The following is a 20,825-nucleotide window of genomic DNA, read 5'->3' as shown; positions in this document are numbered from 1 at the left end:
CTACATTGATTTTTCATCACTTCTTGCAATTAATGGAATCCTTAATTTTTACATTTCGTAATTATGAGATACTTAAGTTCTTACTTCACTCCATTACACAACTGTGAGTCCTAATTCTGTATTTGTTTTGACACTGACGTTTCATATGTCAAAAATGTCGCAATTTAATGTTAAAAACTTAATTTCCAATTCAATTATTTCAACTCTTCATACTGTCTTGCTTATTTCACTATAAAATTAAAACTTCACACCATTCAAATCAATGTATGTCGTTTATAAACAAACAAACAGAAAAATGAGAACCGGTTTAAATTATAAATAGGGTTTTCCCAGTTGCCGATTGCTGACCGTGACGTCTGCGGACACAGTCACAGACGAAGTACATTTAAGTTAAGTCAATTTCAAATTCAATTGCCCAGTCTCGATTGTGATGCCTTTAACATGAGTTACGCGAACTAAATAACGACCGTTTTAATTAAAAAGTAACAGGAATAAATTTAATATATTGTTGTAAATTAAAAAAAATATATCAACATGCGTGATCCTATAATATTGTTGTGTTTAATCGTTTTAACTCTGTGTAGTAGTCAAAAACCAGTTGTGATAAATAAAAACCTTCATTCAGGGTTGACGGAAAAAATAGGAAATTTTTCCATGGAATTACTTTATTTTACGGCGCAATCGCAACCTCAAGGTACAAATTTGATTATCTCACCGATCACGGTGTGGACTGTGTTGGCTGTGATAGCCGAAGGTGCAAGCGGCGAAACACTAAAACAAATCTGTAAGGCCTTGCGAATATTTCCAAAACGAAGAGCAGCTGTGAGAAAAGAATATCAAAATATCGCTCAATGGCTCCAAGTCAATACAACCACAGTGGAACTGCAGAAGTTCAATGCTTTATTTGTGGATGGAGCAAGTTTTCCTTTAATAGATTTCCAAAATGCAGCAAAAGAATATGATACTAGAATGATAAGTGTTAATTTTACAGATTCTAATGTAACATCACAATTGATCAATGCCGCTATATCAACTGTGACAAAAGGTCGAATATCCAAGCTGGTGGAAAGCAATGACTTGGATAATTCTAATTTAATTTTAGTAAGTGCATTGTACTTTAAAGGACAATGGACTGTACCGTTCAATGCATCATTAACAAAACCTGAAACCTTCTATGATAGTCATGGCAATAGATTGGGTCAGGTTAATATGATGTACAATCGTCATACATACCCATTTGCTAATATCGACTCATTGCAAGCTCGTGTGATCGAGATTCCTTATGGACAATATAAACGTTTGTCTATGCTTATCATGTTACCAAACACAGGTGTGTCATTAAACCAAATGTTTTATAATTTAGCAAACATATCATTTGATGTGGTGTTTGAGGAATTGAAAGTTTCAGTAGAAGAATATGCCGATGACGAAGTCGATTTATTTGTACCCAGATTTAAAATAGAGTCGAGTCTCACCTTAATGGATTCCCTTAAAAAAATGGGTATCAGTGATTTATTTGACCAAAGAAATGCAAGATTACCATTGATGACACGTGTCCCCGTTCATGTTTCTAAAATTATACATAAAGCAGAAATAGAAGTAACGGAAGAAGGAACAACTGCATCAGCCGTAACTAGTGCAGAATTTTCCAATCGAATTGGTATTACAAGGTTTGAAGCTAACAGACCATTCTGCTACTTGATCATAGAAAAAGTGACTAATTCAATAGCATTTGGTGGTTTCTACCATACTCCGTCGTTGTATTGATCATATAAAGTACATTCTAACATTTCAAGGGAATTGCCAAGCTGTACAAAGCTGTCATTTTTATCATATTAAGATGACAATAAATATGAAATAACTTTGATACAATGTTATATTATTATTAAAAATATTTTAATTATGGTATGTTTATGAGTATATTTTGAATCTCTTAATAATTATTTATTTGTCTAAATAGAACAACTGTATATATTATATTACTTTTGGAAAATCAGCCAACAGTTGACTCATAAGCCAACTATAATGCTATTAAAATTGAACCAACTGACTTCTATGGAAAATACTTAAAAGACATCAGTAATCATGATCATTATGTATTCACATATTAAAATTGAAGTTACCCATAATGGTGTGTATCAAATGAACCCATGCATTTTTAATGTAATATTTCTTTAATTGCAATTGAACTGCAATGTAATTATGTAAGCAAATTAACAATAAAAGTGTTTCTGGGTATATATTTTTATAATATAAATACATTTACTTCTAAACATTTTAATATCGTAATTTGTTATTATAAATTCTAAACAATAAAATTACAGCATTAAAAAATGTATTAGATGACAGTTCATAGTGATAAGTTTCGTTTAAAAATAGTTCATTCATGTATTAAGTACTGTCTACACACGACAGGTCAAACTCGCAACCGCACAATAGTTTACAAACAACTATTTTTGAATGCTATTATATTCTTTAACACGTATACATATGTAAAGCTAATTGAAACGAACCTGTCGAAATAACATAATTTGATAAGTATTTTTTTTTAATTGTTAATAACTTAAAAACCGAAATTATAAAAAAAATACAAATATTATTTGTTTTTATTATTATTTCACTACACACGTATAAAATTAATTAATTGGTGCTATTAAATTAATTCGGTCAAAATAAAAATATTAAATAGAAAGTTAATTAAGTTTGGTGATTTTAATCGAATAAAAGACAGTGGGAGTTTAATGTACTTTTAAAATCGACCCGTCCTACGTACGTAAAAAAATACTACGTCCTACGTAAGTAAATCGATGTCTGCTGATGTATTATCTAATATTAAAACAACATATCTTACATATTCTAATATAGAATATGTAAGATATGTTATTTTAATTTTCCGCTTAAAAATTATGATTCGAGAAATGAACTTGCATATTATTTTTTATAGTTAGAACGGACAAAGGTTCTAATATATTCGGAGTATGTTAATAAGTTCAGCGATAAGATTGTCAGTCCATGCGCATTTGAATTCAAAATTTTAATTTTTTTTAAAAAAATCTACATTCCTTTAACATGTTGCAAACGAATAATGAATATATATTGTACTTTCGATCAGTTACCATAACCACTGACATAAGTCGATCGTCACTTTTTGTCACGGGAAATAAAATTTAATCGGATAAAATCAAACATCGATATTATTTTACTAAACGAATGAACATCATTCGATTTTCTTAAATGATGATTTAAACATCAATCACTGAATGGTAAATATACCTTAGTAGAATTAAGTTCAAATCGTTCGTACATATATGTCGAGTAATATTCTAAGAAGCAGTAAACATGCATAAAGAAAATACGCCTCGAAAAAAACTATTCTTTTTCTCATTGATTGGATATTTTTTTGCTCATTATGTAACAGCCGTTAGTTCTAAACCAATGTGGGTTTGAATGTAACTTTTTTTAACCGCAAATCGTTTGCATGTTTCGATTATTTTTTCTAGTTTTATTTCTATTTTTTTATGGATCAAAAGTTTGTCAATAGCATTAAAAGCAAGTAGGTCTACAAACCGACGAGAAAAAATTACAGAACTGTTTCTTCGCTGATTTTTATATAATACCTTTATACATTGATTATCTAGATCTAATAAATACATTGTTATCGTGGGAAGTTTAACCTAAGTCTGATAGAAAACTTGACTACTTTAGTATCTTTAAATATACATTATTTTCCAATGATATGAGGACGACAATGGGGCCACCTGTGGTACTGTAAGAAATATTAACTATTTCTTACATCACCAATGCACCACCAACCTTGGGAACTAAGATGTTATATCCGTTGTGCCTCTAGTTAACCGAAACACAACAATACTGAGTACGACTGCTTGGCAGTATAATATCTGATGAGTGGGTGGTACTTACCCAGACCGACTTGCACAAAGTTCTACCGCCAAGTAAACATGACCATATATATTGATTCTTAGAGCCTAGTCGGAATATGTCTAGCTGTATAATTAATGTAATAATTGTCTATGCGATCATAGTTTTTATGATAAAAGTACGCTAGATATTTACGTCATATCTATGCGGATGACTCTATATTAATAAAATCGCGTGTCTCATTATCAATGCATAGGCAAAACTATTGCGTCCTGGAAGTTGGAAAATAGGTTTATTTTATAACGTACCAAAAGCATCTGCTAAGTAACGGGAGAACTTTATATGCATTTTATCCGTATGAAGTTCAGACGGACAGAGGCAACTAGAATTACAGACTCATTCAAACCGCACAGAAAGTGTTTGACTCACTTTTAAAAGCAGCCGCCTGTCCGTAGGAAACAATTGTTGATTATTTTATAATTTGCTGTCAAAATAGCATAAACGCATGGCCATTTAACTTCTTACTTAAGTACATTGAATACATTAATTGAAGGATTATGGCTAGCCCTTAGATGAGATAGCTGAGCGTCTCAGAATAATGAGTAAGCAATCTAGGAGATATTATATATACAAATCAGTTCTCCATGAATATTACGTAAATCCATTTTCCAACATCAAAACAATTCAACTTAATTTGTCTCTACAAAAATCCTAAAATATATCATTCGTCTAAAATAGATTGATGCTAAATTTATATTGATATCCGATTAAGTAAATCGGATTCATAACGAAATACTGAATCACTCAATTAAGTATTTCGACAATAAATTGACTCAATTTCACATTCATCGTACTTCATCGAGTTATATAAATAGGTTTAAAGATAATAGTAGTAGTTGTACATTTCCTTATAATATTTTCAATAGAACTGAGTCACAATACAACGAATTTAAATGAGGTACCTACTTTTTATAATACATACGGTATATCATGAAAAACATATACGCGGTATGTGACGGCGTGACGTGTGAATCATTTTACAAATGTATACCTAATTGTGTAATAATTTTAAGTAAAAATAATTCAAAACAAATCAATAAACACATACATAAGTCACATTCAAAAATGGTGTACAATGCAAGATACCTTTATCTCTTAAATTTTTCAGGGACGTGGCTACCCCCTTATTGCCGTATCAATTATACGGGGCCCCCGGGGCACGAGGGCCCTCAATATGCGTAATCAAAAATTAATAAAAACTTCCCATTTTTTTTATTTCTCAAACGACAAAAGTAAAAAAAGCAATTTCTTAAAAGTGCCCAAAATTTTGGAAAAAGTGACAGATAATAATGATGAATAAGTTTTTTTTTTTATTTTATGCTTTTTTTTCTTTTGCGAGATATCTTTTCTCTTCCTAAGCAAATTACCTTACCCCAAACAAATTTTTATACGGGGCCTCGCTAAGGCATGTTACGCTTCGGTCGTGATTATTAGTTTTAATTAGTGTCTGACCGAAACCGAAACCGAATTTCGGCAACGGTCTCAGTTTCGGCCGTAACCGAAACCGAAACTTTCTTACAGGAGTCATGTTTAGAGAGAAAATAGAGATCTAAACATAATGATAATCAGTCTGTTTTAAGTTTTTTTTTGGTTATGACAAGTATGCTTGAATGGTTGTCTTAATTTAGGATAAACAATCACTGTTCTCCACACCGAAGTTCCTATTAAATTACAAGTAGATTTATCATGGGCGTTCCAAAGCCCTTCCACCATTTCGGGAGACGATATTCTAGATGAACAAGATGGCTGTGATTTTTCAGAATGTCAGTTTTCACTTATTGTATAACTAACATCGTCCGTGTAAATCCTCAAATGGTTTTCTATTTCTAAGGTGGCAATGTCAACTTCATCAGAATTCAGATATGTGCTTCTAAATATTGGATCCAGTAATGTTGCGGTTATTAGAACAGGATGTCCTTTGACGTATGCAAATCGTCGATTCATTGATTCATGCACCCGTATTTTCATGTTTTTCATTATTTCGCTTTCATTTTCGTCTCTAGTTTGCAGGTTCCTATTTAATAGTGATATCAAAAGAATTGCAAGCAAGGGAAATGCATGCGTTATCATATGACAGATCAAGTGTAGCTTCATAAAAAAACTTTAGTACCTCAGTAAGATTCTTTATTTATTTATTCCCAGCTTAAAACAAACAAAGCGCATTGCGAACACAAGCAAGTCACGACATGATTAGACAATTACCGCTCCGATCATGACCGAGCACAGCGCGGCAACTCCCGAACGCAGTTTCGGTTTCGGTCACAGTTTCGGCAAGTTTACCGCCGAAACCGAAACTAAACCGAAACTCATTTTTTTGCCGAAACTCAACCGAAACCGAAACCGAACTTTCGGTCGGAAATTAGTTTTAATTAAGTGAATAGAAAGACTGCCAATTGGGATTGCCAATTGCAAACTGCCAAACACCTGGGGTTTGAATAGTTTGTACACGTGAATTTTAACCATTGATTACGGCTTAGAACCCGTACTGGAGCTTAGTACCTCCCACTGAATTTTCGTTTGCTTAAGTTGTATGTTTATAATTAATCTCATAGTCATAGAGGAAAATATGCACGTGTCGGACGCCAATCTGCCACACGTGTATAAACTATCAACCAAGCAGCATTGAAGCAGCTTGATGGAATAAGCTCCAAACGTTTTCTCAAATAGAGAGGAAACCTAAGCCCAGTAGTGGGACATTAATTGATTGGTACCGTCCTTTTTCTACTATTTATATCGAATCCAGTATATTTTGCGAAACTGTAATTAAAACAAATAAATAATGCAACTATTCAGTCATTATAATATAAAATTTAAAAATAAAATATTACATCAAAAATTAGTAATAAAATCTATTTTCTAACCTCCTTTCTAGGTAAATTCTTAACTCGAAAGGTCAATAACATACTGAATATTGAGGTATTATTAGATCAGATCTTTTGTTTATTTGAACACAGAGAAAGAAATCTTAAGACAAAAGTAATAAAGGATATTATAAAATGAGCTCGACTTAAAACCTAAGATAGATTTATACTAATATTGGCTTTAAAACAAAATTAAATAATAGATGGCCGTGTCAAGGCTATGTGCGAATGAAATGACGTAACTCTGCAAGATATTTTAAAATAAGTCTGATTCAATCATTAGAAGCTTATAAACTGGTCGTGCAACGTACTTGTACCGATAAAAGTTAAAAAAAAAAAGAACGGCCTCTATTTTCTAGTACATAAGTCTTCGACCCGCGGTTTGTATACGGCCCGTAAATACCCGCAGGCGTCTCTTTTTTCATTAAAGTTGAAGATAATATCACGAGATCACGTGTGAACTCTCGGGTCAGGCCAATATTTTTAGATTATTAATGTTCAAATTTACCCAACATTAATATTTTCCGGTGGGTCGAGTAAATGGGTGATCACCGCCCATAGATACTGGCGTTGTAAGAAATATTAACCATTGAGAGATTAGTTACGTCCTTTGTGCCTGTAGTTACACTGGCTGACTCATGCTTCAAACTGGTAGACAGTTATACTAAGCATTGCTCTCGGTAGAATAAGCCACATAAATGCTTGTAGCTCCAAAATGGTACTTTGAGAAATAAATTTTACTAAGAAAACCTTGTTCTCCTAGTCACTATTTTGTAGCTTTAGCCTTTTCTCCTTTCCACTGACAATATAAAGACGAATTAATTATGAAGTCCTTCCGTCCTGTATTCTTCCAAAAACTAGAGTGTGCAAAAAATGTGTAAAACAAAGTGCCTAAAAGTAGAAGAGTTAGAGAACTGTTATGTAGGTTTATTGTGTATTGTGTATTTCTTGTGGATTTAGTCGTCTGACGTTTAGAGTGTACGTAAAAATTTAAGGATCTCATCCTCCGTGGTCGAGTAGTGTGTACACCGGTTTTCATGGGTACGTACTCCGAGGTCCCGGGTTCGATTCCCGGCCAAGTCGATGTAGAAAAAGTTCATTAATTTTCTATATTGTCTTGGGTCTGGGTGTTTATGGTACCGTCGTTACTTCTGATTCTCCATAACACAAGTGCTTTAACTACTTACATTGGGATCAGAGTAATATATGTGATGTTGTCCAATATTAAAAAAAAATAAATATTAAAAACAGTTTAGGTGCGTCTTAACTCTTAACCCATGGTGCAAAAAAGCCCGAGAGAAACAAACAATGGATGGATGGATTGTGTGAAAGATATGGCTGGAAAGAATGTTACTTGTGAGATAACGTCAGATAGGGAAGTATGGAAGAAGAAGACATGCTGCGCCGACCCCAAGTAAATTGGGATAAGGGCAGGAGGAGGATGATTGGAGCAATGAGACCTAAGTTTGTTTTTCTTAGTGCGATTAACACTTAAGAAATATTGTAGACAGAAATAATAAACAAATTCTATGTGTAACATTTATTTAATTGCATACCGCTATAATTGTTACAATTAGCAGTTCTGGCGAAAGCCTTATTTTAATACTGGATTTAAATTATAATTTAGGATACAAAAAATATTTTTTTATTTGTCTACAGGCAAGTTATAAATGAGTTTGTTTTAAAAGAGGTTTTATAACAGATTAAAATTCCTTAAAGTATGCTCTTGTATTTAAATAAAAAGGTTAAAGTTTTACATACAAATATATCTTAGATTATTATTTATATATCAAGATCAATAACTATCTTGGTGTGCGTGACAGCCACGCTTGACACTCGCCGAACGTCATACTGCTTTAGTGTGCGTGTACTTAATGGCCAACCGTTGGTCACTATTATTTTCGATGCGTTCTCAGCTTTGAAAATCTATCTTGACATATAACAAATCAAAATATGTCTAGATTTTTAAACAGATCCCAGAATAAAATTCCATTAATTATATTTCCAATAAAGATTAAAAAAAAAAAAAAAACTTTAATCTTAACGCAGACAATAGTTAGACAAGTGATACAGATACTAAATATTACGCATTGTGATCTGTGCCTCGTTTTTTTTTTTTTCAATTGTGTTATAGACTTTATGTCTTACTATTCTACTCGTAGTATTTATAAATAATTATCAGACATTTCAGACGTTTCTTTAAAAGCGTACTCATGTATATACAGCTTAAATAATGATTTAATAAACATGACTAGTGTTACTCCAATAATCTATATATTTACAGATATATATTATATTATGTTTTATTAATATATAATTAATATTTCAAAATACATTTAATATATTTAAGCCCGTGAATGTCCGCGAGGATACGATTCTGAATGTAACAAAATAAATAACAAAATAAATAACTCGACTAGTTAAATATCTCAAACTACGCTAGGCCTCTTTGCGTTTTTACAATTCATAATTAACTAATATCATCATCTAAAATTAATGACATACTACGCTATATTCATATTTCACATCGACTACAGTTCTAGAATACGACATTTCGAATATTTACAAACTTTAAAACGTATCTCAATTGCAACTAATGTCAAATCACTGAGAGAATACATTTCTGACGTCTGTCATTTGTTAATAAACAATTGATATAATTTTGTAATCTGTGCCCTGTCGGCATCTAAAGCCAATAAACTAAGAATTTAATTGATATAACATTGTAACACTGATATTGTTACCTGTTTATTTAAAACATGTTTACGTTGATTTGCGTTTGGAGGGATGTGTTATGTATCTTGTCCTTCTGTACACCTGACAACGTGTCAGAAATATTTCATCGATCGGTTAGTTAAGATGCGAAATAGTAACAAACGAATTCGATTTAAAACATCTAAAATAATAAATCATTAAAATAAATGACGATTAATTCTTGTATTGGATTACTTCGTGTATTCTTAGTAATTATTAGAAACGCATTCTCTCAGCGAAGACGAATATAAAATTGAAGCGTTATATACAAACAAAGGTCCTTCGAGCCGGATGCTTAATTTTTGTACATATCAGCCAACACTTTTTCCATGGGCGTTTGACCGATTGTCTTAGAAAAGAACTCCCTCTCCAGCTGCGGAGGGGTGACGAGGCGGAGCAGGGGGAGGAGAAGGAGTAACCTGCCGAACCTCGCCGGGGCAGCCCCGTGAGCGGTCCGCGCATGAGTCATCAACATAACCTGCGCTTGATCTTGGAGATTTTCAATTTGGAGGGGGTCTTTTAGACCTCGGGTTTCTGGAATTAACATTATAATAAATGAATTATAGATAAGACATAAGGTCAATTATTGTATAAATGAGAATATTTTTAGATAAGAGTATATAGGAACTTTTTAAAAACTATTTCAATTGAGATTTTCTACAAAAAATATTTTCAGCTGTTGCTTTTGAATGTCGAATTACTAATATCAGAAAAAGACAATAATGTATATTAGTGAATTTGTATATAATAAAAAAAAACTTAACAAAACAATTGATAAAATACATTTCGAAAAGCAAATGCAATATGCGTTATATTAAATACAATACAAATTTATAAAGTACATGAATCATGTAGATTATATAGTTATCCTATTTGAATACACATCGCCAGTCCAAAGGAAGAATGACTGAAGCACCAAACTGATAATTAGGGAAATTATCTTTACTGAGTAATCTTTAAATCTCATTTTTCAACTGACTACTGACGATTATGTGTAAAATCGATTTCATAATATCCTGTCTATTTTATGTTAATGTGAGGTGTAAAGCTATTTAAGAACAATCTCGAAAGCTGAACCCGACCGTGAAGTGTCACAGAGTAATACACGACATTGTCCTAACATAATAATGGTGAGTGAACCAGTGTAACAGACACAAGTGATATAACATAAGAAGACCTCCGTGGTCGAGTAGTGTGTACACCGGTTTTCATGGGTACGCCACTCCGAGGTCCCGGGTTCGATTCCCGGCCGAGTCGATGTAGAAAAAGTTCATTAGTTTTCTATGTTGTCTTGGGTCTGGGTGTTTGTGGTACCGTCGTTACTTCTGATTTCCATAACACAAGTGCTTTAGCTACTTACATTGGGATCAGAGTAATGTATGTGATGTTGTCCAATATTTATATTTATATTATTTATTTAAAAACATCTTAGTTCTTAAAATTTGTGGATTGGTTATTTAAGGAATGGTTAATGTGCAATACCAATGGCTGAGGTTAGTGGTAACCACTTTATACTGTGGTACTTACTGTGCTGGTTTTTTTTCCAGACTATCTAAGTATAATAAATTTAAAAAAAACTGGGAACCGTATTCAGTTCTCACTGTTATTGGCTTATCACTGTTTTGGCAAATAACGTGATTTACATAATGGAGTTTGGATTGACTTTTTATGTATTTCGGAAGAGCAGATATTTATATAGAGTTCACTTCATATCTCGCCCGTAAATGTCGAGAACGGTCTTAAGAAATACGAGAATGTATGATTATGGTAATCGAATCGACGCATCGCGTGGGGGTCAGCAGTTACCGGACTTGAAGAGCACGATGGCCTTCATGCAGGCGAACTCGGCGGGGTCCACCAGCACGCTGCGGTAGCGCGCCACCACCTCGCGCAGGCGCCGCAGCGCCGCCGAGCCGCCGCCGCTCTCTGCGGGCAGCGCTGCGCTTAGCGCGGGGGCGGCGGAGGCGCTCACGCCTCTCTCGGACTCACAGTGAGCTCACAATAGTGTCGCTTTCATTTTTTAAACGAAGAATTGGTAAGCATCGCGAGCTATTTATCGTTAGTTCTTCTTTCTGTTTTCAAATTATAATTGATACGCGATTAGAATGTTCGTTCCTTTCGAATGAACGAATTGAGTTTATTGATAAAATATGAAAGCGCGGAAAACCACACTTGTGATATAAGTAAATCTTTTTCTGTCAAAAACGGTGCACGCAAGTGTCTGATCTTGTAAAAAATGTTGACAATCCATATATTTTACAAATACTAGCTTAATATTTTTTAAACAAAGAAAAGATAAGAGTGAACTTCCAAACCAATCCAAACCTTGGTCAGCTTGTTCAGTACCAAATAAAGCGGCGCAGGCGGCGTCCAGCGGGGCGCACCACTGGATGGCGTTCAGCAGGAACAGCTCCGACCAGGCCTCCTCTAGCAGTATCACCTGCGAGCCGACGACTCATTCCATTATCGTATAGAATGGAAAGCGATTTTGATACTTACGTAATATCGCGGCCGCACCCAAAAAGTTTTTTTTTTTAATATATATAATAAAAAAATAAAATAAAACCTAACCTAACCTAACCTATCCTATAATGGTGCATTAGCAGATTTTCTTTTTTGCTGCGGTGGCGTAAATAGTGTATCTAACCAATGGATGATGATGATGGATGAAATGATTTCGTTTATTTATTTTTATTGTTTTTTTTTTAATTATGTGAAATTTTATATGACATATATATATCGTAGAATTTATTCGGTAACAAAAAAAAGGCTAAAGTTAACAATATAAGAAATTGGCTTTATGATAAGAAAACTGAAACAACGTTTTGAATAAATGCTATGATTTAATGTTACAATCTTTAATGTAAGTAGTTAGTATACCAATATGTATGAATGGGCGTGTATATATGAATGTGTGCGTGTAACTCAATAAATGCGATCTGAATGTGTGCGTGTGACTCAATAAATGCGAACTTACTTGGTCTCGAAACGCGAGGCTGGCAAAGGACGGTAGATTCTTAGCCCATTTAACTGCCATGAATAGAAGTCGGGCCGCCGTTTCAGCTGCACTTTCCACGCCTAATGGGCTGTTAAATGAAATAAAACTTACACAAATCTACAGGGAGTCTTAGTAATAATCTTAAATGGACCGTTTGATTGTTGCATACAGACAATACTAATAATGATGCTTTCTTATGAGCGTGTGCAGGGATGTTACGGATTTGTAAGTTTGGATACGGATATGTGAACAATATTTTATCGCATTCAGATACAGTTACGGATACGAAATTTCGTATATTTCATCGTATTTCGGATTATCCGATTGATACGGATAGTTTCAGTTGCGAATCGATTATTTAGAAATTGTAAAGACGAAATTAGAAGATCTATTATTAAATGTTAGATATAAACACACAAAAAAAAACAAATTTAGCTACTCTCTTAAAGTATAACACTATGCAAAAATAAACTAATAAATTAAATATTATGTGTCCGTCTCGGGACGCCCGACAAAAGTGGTAACTTAAACTGTCTGAAATACGGCTAGCGCAGTGGGTGAGAGAGGAGGAGCCTGCCTACCGCTGGCATAAGAGAAAGGGAAGCCAGACAGACTGGCGCCGTAACGCGTTACGTAACGAAGCGGTTTACCCTCCCATAAGAAGTTATCACTTCAACAATGTTTTAATCGGATTCGGTTACGGTTATAAACTAAAACTATATTTATCTTTTAATGAAACACTTTTTTTTTATTTGTACTGCTTATTTTTTGTTTGTTATGATAAATTCTTTCAATATCCACGATTTCATGTTCATCGTTTCACGATTATAAAAGTATCTATAGTATTAGTAGCAAATATAGAAGCAAAAATCAACTAATTTTCAATCAAGTTTTTAGTATAAAACAAAGTCGCTCGACGCGTCCGTCAACCGTTTGTAAATTTTTGGTTTCTTCCAAATGGGCTATTAAAAAGAAATTTAAAACTCTTCGACAGTTGATGATGTTAATGTTTACACTTTCGTGTCTCAGAAAGAAGTTGGCTAGGACCCCGTGAAATTAACTATAACAGCTGAATTCGCTCTGAAGGACGGACATTTTAATCACTAAGATTTTCGTCAGAAATGAACTCACCCGTATGGTATGCAGTTTTGAGGGTAACCAGGCGCTGCCGGTGGCGAGTAAGACGTGGAGTCCTCTTCGTTGGTCACGTCAATACTATCGTCTGAAATGTTTAATTTATATCTATATAAATTTTTATAAAGTCGGAGAGTCTGTTTGTTTGAATTGGCTTATTTCAGAAAATACTAGTCAATTTTGAAATATATAGTTTTGGGATATAACTTAAAATCCATATTTCTAGTTTGAAGAAAAATAATATTAAACAATATTGTTGGAATCAAAAAGTGCAGTTGTTGATAAATGTTACCTTGACATAAAAACATGTATTTCAACGATATTAGGATATAAAAATATTCAATAGCAATTAATGTTTCAAGGCTTTCAACATTCGCGTTGTTTTTGAAATAAGAGCTATTATTGCTAGCTACTGGTCTAGTAACTTGTAAGGCTGTTGATAATGACGTCTCGGTTTGAAATCCTGGCTAATGATGGCCACTAGCCAGTTGAAATCCTCAACTCATCATTCATAGGATTTCAGGTGGTCCATTTGCCAGACGATCTATTTTAAATAATAATACAATAAATAATCCAATTTAGGTTTTATTGAGCAAGTTTCACTTTTATTATGAATACATAAAAGTAATTATTTACCGTTCGTTAAACAAATGATGTTTAAAAATTCTTGAGATTCTCTGAGAATTCTTGAGACTTAAATTCTGTCATAAATAACTTACCATCGCTATCAGAATGTGCGTGATCATGATCGTGTGATGAATCAGGTTGTGGTGGCTGAGTTGGCTGAGGTGGTGGTAGTGGCGCGTAATGTGGTGACAGCAATGGATAGCGCGCTGGGGATAACGCCATTGCTAGAGATACAGGTGGTCTGAAAGATAAAGATTTTGTAAATTTTAATATATCATCATTTCAAATAAATATCTTCTTCTATCTTCTTCCCTGAAAAAGATACATCAGTATTTAACTAAAACTTTAAATATATATATATTTAAGGCTGATAAACGTATATTAGGTAATTAATAATTATAATAATGTATATATATAAAGACTTATCATATTTAAAAAAAACTAACATACAACTGTAAGAAACGTTTTTTCCATTTTTATACATAATGGTACGATGGTACGGAACACTTCGTGCACGAGTCATGCTCGCATTTGGCCGGTTTTTTATTTATTTGAACGTATATTTAGTCTGCTATCAAAGAATAAACCTATTTTATATCATCATACGGACAATTTTTGCACCAAGAATTAATGATATTATTTATAGATTGAATACGTTTAATCCTATTTATAATGTAACCCCGCATGGCCTAATTTTAAAATAAACTTTGAAGTTTGGAGTTCTCACTTCAGAAAGAATGTTAGTCCTGCGCCTAATCTATTTCCAGTTGTGTTGGATTTGCCGTTATTTGGTTATATTAGTGAGATCACTCATTGATCTGTACGATATAGTGTACCTACTCTCACATTCACACAAACTTGTCTACTATAAAGAATCCTTTGCGTTCGGCTTTTAAGGGGTTTTACGCCGAAGGTTAAATGATAAATTGTTTTAATGCGAAACATTTGAGATTATCGCACCAGCCTCCGTGTGTAGGTGGTTAGGTTAGGTAGTTATCAGTAGGTTTATAGAATTAAATGTCTGATGAAGTACAACTGGAGTACCCAACTATGGGTATAACTCCGTTTGTAGATAGCACTTTGTCAAAATTAACAATAGTGCCTTTTGATCTTTTCTGTAGACGCGAGAGTCGAGTTATATCTTCTTTAATTTATGTTGAGTGTAGTGTAGTTCAATTATTACGATTAGACTACTCTGTGTGTATCCAGGTACGTAATAGATATATGTTAATTAAATTCTACTCGGTTGAAACCCCGAACAATATAATATCACCATATTTAGAGCCATTTGTGAATAGAAAACAAACAATTATTCCATTATATTAATTAAGCTTGCACGTGATTCGTTATCAACGAACCATCAGCGACTTGTATTGACGTAAAAGGGAATTCCAGATCTAAAACGGTCTTGTTTAATATCATCAAGCTATGTCCAAGGTTCGGTACGCTAAAATTAATAATTATCAATGTTGTGATTACTGTTTAGGACTTTTGAAGATTGGAACAACCCTCAGATATAATAATGAAAGTTATTAAGGAAAGAGTAAAACATTTTCATAGTGACTGGAATGCTGTTCTGTTATATATGTATGGTAGGGATTTGTGCAAGTCCGTCTGGGTTGGTACCACCCTTTCATCGCATATTTTACAACCAAACAGCAATACATTGTACGTTGTCTTCTGATTTAAAGGATGAGCTAAAGTCATAAGGGATCAAATGTATAATATTCCAAGGTTGGCGTGTTGGTGATGTACATCTTACAGCGCCAATGTCTATGGGTGATTGTGACTCCTTATCATCAGCTGCTCATTGGCTCGTCTGCCTACTTAATATAATATAGAATAAAAATGATTATGTAATAGGTTGTACCCTGGTGTTCTCTTTTAAATCTTTTTGTAACGGTGGCAATGTAAGTACTAGTATAAAATAAGATGTAAGTTGATTTGAGTGGAGAGTTGCGGTTAGATGAGATGCGGCACAGGAGCGTTTTGACGGTTGTCAAGTGGTTTTAAAATGAGAGCTTGTAAGTAGAATTCGGCACGTTTATGTGAAATAGTTTTTTTGTTGTGAGGGATCAAAAGTGGCTCCAAATGGTTCGTGTAATGGACATGGTGCTGCTCGCTAGTTCTGTTTCTTGAACTTGGTGACTACCAAACGCAGCACTGAATTTCTATGTGCTTATACAATGCCTCTCGCACTCGGCGGTGAAGTAAAACATCGTGAGGAAGCCCAAATGTGTCAAAATAATACATTTACAATCTCTTTCAATCAATAATAAGAATGTTATTGATATTAAAAAAAAGCGAAATGTAGACTTATATATTGTCAATTATTTTATTATTTTAATATTAATAAAGATTTAGCGTCTGAAGTAATTAATGTATTGTGGAATAGACCATTTGTTCACAACACGTTCCAGTTTGACAAAACAAACATTAGTATATCAACATCTATTTCGAAGACGTTTAAGATCATATCTTATCCTTAACCTAACACGTAGAAATAGTCAATTGTTTTGAAAAAAAGGAATCGATTCAACGGTTATTTTTAAAATAATTAAATTTATTTTTCAAGGATTACTGATTGATCTAAAATAAGTACGTAATATTTCAATAAGTAAAATTTTCATTAAATTTAATTAGCGGAAATTTCTATAAATTTCTTATTTCTAAAAAAAAATATTTTCTTTGTCGACGATGAATTGTTTTAAATATGTAATTTATAAGAAGAGTATTAATAGCATTTTAAAAACATATTTAAGGAAGGCAGAAGGTCTTTTACAATAATATAATTAAATCTTCAATCACTTTACACTTTTCACTGACAATCTTACTCCAGGTGACTAATAGACTTTTATACATAACGCAAATAAAAGAGGCCAATGAGTTATACTATTGGGAGGTCAGGGCGGGACCGTATGTGAACGTTCTAAAAAAGAAGACATAGCAATTATTTAACTTCACAATGTAACCCCAACATACAAAATAAATTATTCAATTATACATCAACTTAGTCAGAGGATATTGTTTTTCATTCACAGCACTGGAGAAGCGTGGAATAAGATCCAAGACTCCTTAAGAGGGGAGGTGTTTAGATGCTGTGGGAACCGAAACGTTAAATTCTTTTACTATTTTATTAATGATAAAATTAGACTGCACTAGACGTATTTCAATGTATATATGTATTTAAAAAAGGAATTGACATATACTCAATTCTAACAATAACAGGAGAAAATATAAATAAACAATATTTGACAGCAAATTGACGTGATATCATGGGTCAAGAACTTGCTTAATCTATGATATTCATATAACGTCGACGAAATGTTATCGGATTTTTGGAATTAAAATTAAATTGAAAAAAAATAGTTAAGTGTAATAGTGTTGTTTTATTAATAAATATGAATAGCTGAGTTATTAGCAAATCGCATGAAATACGTAAATCTAAGGTTTGTTTATCTATATTACACTTCGATTGGAATAGGCTAGCTTCGGTTTAAGTTTAAATTTATGATAAAACTCCCCAATAGGTATATATGTACTTAGATTGATATTGTAAAAGTTTGTCAACGATTTTATTCCAAATTTAAATATGTACTGAAGTAATAAACTTCAACACTTTATCCTCAGAGCCAAAAAAAAACAATCATTTTTCCAAATAAAACGATCATATAGTAGATAGCTTTCTGTTGTTTTCTAAACCGTATCACCTCGCACCATGGCCCCTAGACCCCATAAAACTCCCATAGCCGACGCGGCAAAGCTCTACAAATATTACATTAGCATAACGAGTGCTCATACATGATTTACTGGTACGCAAATGTGCACTCCCCGCAATTGGTAAGATTTGACTGCCAAATGTTTATGATATTGTACATTTTCTTAAATTGAATATCATATTATGGGACTAAGTTATTTTTTTATCAAGAATATAAATCATTTGTATTTAATAAGGCGTATTACTCGATAAACTATTTATTTACGTAGTCGATAAAAAAGGAGTTTACTTGGAGTTATTTAGCATTCGTTCATTTCCATACAGGACAAATAATAATTTAATTGTATTTTATTCCTATCGAATTAAAATGTCTAGAAAAAACTGACTTTCTTAATGTTTCTTTTCGGTAGGTAGGTAGATAGATAAATGACATTTAAATGAAACTTGTTAAACAATATACCTACTTGTTGTTAGGGTGTTAAGCAAGTCCTAGATCCTAGTCCTAGAGCATCCTATTCATCATTATTTATTATATCACAAAGCAGTAGTACTTGGTATTGTTGTGTTCCAGTTTGAAGCATGAGTATTGAGTAAGCCGGTGAACTACAGTCACAGGGGATATCTCAGTTTCCATGGTAGGTGGCGCATTGGTTACAAGTATAAGAAACGGTTAAAATCAGTGGTGATCAACTAACAACAGGCGGCCCATTCGACCGATGCCATAAAAATAGCAAAAGTACTTGTAACAGCTTACTTGCGTAAAGTATATAGTAGTATATTTTGATCTAGATTTTTGACTCGAACATTTACATTAAACATAAAATTTCTGTCATTTACATTAAAAATAAATTTGTAATTTCGACGTTTCACAAAACACACTGCTCGGCGTCACATGAGGGACAAAATTTCATTGCCATATTTTGTTAATCATCGTTTATTAGCTCGTATGCAATGTTTATTGAATCGAATAAACCCTTTCTCTTTTAGTATATGCAGGGCCGGATCTACCATATCACTTTTTGGGCCCGGGGCCCCTGGATTCAAAGGGGCCCGAGCAAAGTCAAGGCAAAGTCAAAAATAGACAATAATGCGAAAGAATCCGTAACTTTATCAAATTAAACAGATCGTATGGTTTGCAGCCCTGCGATTGCAATTAATCAAACCCATTCAATTAATTTAATTCAAGTCTACGTACAGATACGTCTTAGGTGGGTCTCTAAGTATTGTTAGCCTAGGGCCCCCTAAACTTACGGTCCGGCCATGAGTATATGAAGGTAAGGTATATCTGTATCAGACATCATAGTAAACGTCAGTCCGGCAGGTTATATGGCGGATGGATTAAGCAAGCGGTCATCCGCGACCAACCTTTGATCAATTGTCTCGAAGCTTGATGTACACGTCTCAGTGGCTTGACGTCAGGGGCTTGACCCTAGCTATTATTAACCTTGGGTTGGCGTTCACACTTTATAATAAGGATGTTATATTTATACACACCACTAGCTATTTAAGTACCTTGGTATATTGTATTTTATGTTATTGGAATAGACTTTTTTATTGTTTGAGCATTTTAATATGTTTTTTGTAATCACATCTATATAATAGACTGAGAGCCAGTGATCGGCAGACTTTCGGTATAGTAGCAAACTCCATATTACTGCCATGTATACTGCTTCACCTGCTTTTGGGGAAATGGAGGTTCATTATTCCCTCGAGGGTTCCTTTGAACGCGCCAAGGATTCGAAAAGCATAAAAATTGACTTTCAAAACGTGATCGCAGCATGTCTGCCATTTTGATATCTTAAAATATATTAGAAAAAATTAATGGCAGACACTTATTCCGGTTCCTACTATATTTTCTATAATTTTAAAGGTACCTAAATTTGATACAAATTTACGTTATTTCAGCAAAGCCTATATTATATATACTTAACTTATTATATACTTAAGTATATAATAATAGTATAAATATATAATATTTATACTATTATATAATAATAATATATATAATAATAGTATAAATATATAATATTTATACTATTATTATATACATATATTTACATAAGCATAAACATAGGTCGGTTCTAAGGTGCAGGCAGACCACATAAAAGTTTCTTAGCTTGTCTGTATCGTTGTAATGAATCTATTTCTTGAAAATAAAACGATCTTACCACGGAAGTATAAAAAAAAAACCAAACATTGTAAGTGCAAGATTAAAAATGTTTCGGACAATATTGTTGTCGATGAGATTCCCTTTGATTTGACTCTACTTGTCAACTCGTACATACTCTGTATCTTTATATTTAGGATAGTGTTAATAAAACTAAGAACATATAGGTATTATATAGTATTAGAAAAACCCGCCACCGTTTTCCCGCCCGTTTACATAATAGCTATCGGTTAAATGATGTATTGCTTGGTGTCAAGTTAAAACAAAATAAATAGTATAAAATGTTCTATAAGATTATAGCAAAAACTTATATTCAAAACCTTTAAGTAAAAACGGACTCCCTAGCTAAATATTGTATGTAAGAAATAAAAAAAAAGGATAATCCAAAAGTGCTCATCATTGATGACCCGAAATCTATAAATAGGTATACAATTATTTGTGTATTTATTAATTATAATTAAATGAAATTGAGTAAGTAAGTTTGACTGATGGGAAAAGTATTTGTATTATCTTGACGTGTTTTAACTTTTCCATCAATTTTTGAAGTACAGAATTGATCTTCGTTAAGTTATCTGCCCAATGGTATATAAACTGTCTCAATTCCTCGAATTAACAAGAGTATTATAA

General features: G+C 33.1%; 2 protein-coding genes across 3 annotated transcripts in view; one reads left to right on the top strand and one right to left on the bottom strand.

Moving 5' to 3' along the window:
• Window positions 1–2,238, top strand: part of LOC135193965 (serine protease inhibitor 77Ba-like) — a 404,929-nt gene extending 402,691 nt beyond the window's left edge. Inside the window, exon 2 of one of the 2 annotated variants that reach the window (XM_064218602.1) lies at window positions 596–2,238. In XM_064218602.1, coding sequence (XP_064074672.1) covers window positions 655–1,767 — 1,113 coding nt within the window. In that variant the 5' untranslated portion in view covers window positions 596–654 and the 3' untranslated portion in view covers window positions 1,768–2,238. Of the gene's footprint in view, window positions 1–251 lie in introns of those variants that run through there. The other variant, XM_064218601.1, reaches the window with a different exon arrangement.
• Window positions 2,239–9,751: 7,513 nt separating this feature from the next.
• LOC113402770 (photoreceptor-specific nuclear receptor) overlaps window positions 9,752–20,825 on the bottom strand; it is a 38,291-nt gene continuing 27,217 nt past the window's right edge. Inside the window, exons 6-11 of the mRNA XM_064218659.1 lie at window positions 14,406–14,554; window positions 13,684–13,774; window positions 12,532–12,640; window positions 11,880–11,994; window positions 11,361–11,480; window positions 9,752–10,088 (exon numbers count right to left, since the gene is read on the bottom strand). Of these exons, the coding sequence (XP_064074729.1) occupies window positions 9,850–10,088; window positions 11,361–11,480; window positions 11,880–11,994; window positions 12,532–12,640; window positions 13,684–13,774; window positions 14,406–14,554 (823 nt within the window). The 3' untranslated portion in view covers window positions 9,752–9,849. The remainder of the gene's footprint in view (window positions 10,089–11,360; window positions 11,481–11,879; window positions 11,995–12,531; window positions 12,641–13,683; window positions 13,775–14,405; window positions 14,555–20,825) is intronic.

Source organism: Vanessa tameamea, chromosome 23, assembly GCF_037043105.1.
Source record: "Vanessa tameamea isolate UH-Manoa-2023 chromosome 23, ilVanTame1 primary haplotype, whole genome shotgun sequence".
Lineage (NCBI taxonomy): Eukaryota > Metazoa > Arthropoda > Insecta > Lepidoptera > Nymphalidae > Vanessa > Vanessa tameamea.
Note: the sequence above shows the minus strand (reverse complement) of the source record. Positions and strands in the feature narration are given on the sequence as shown.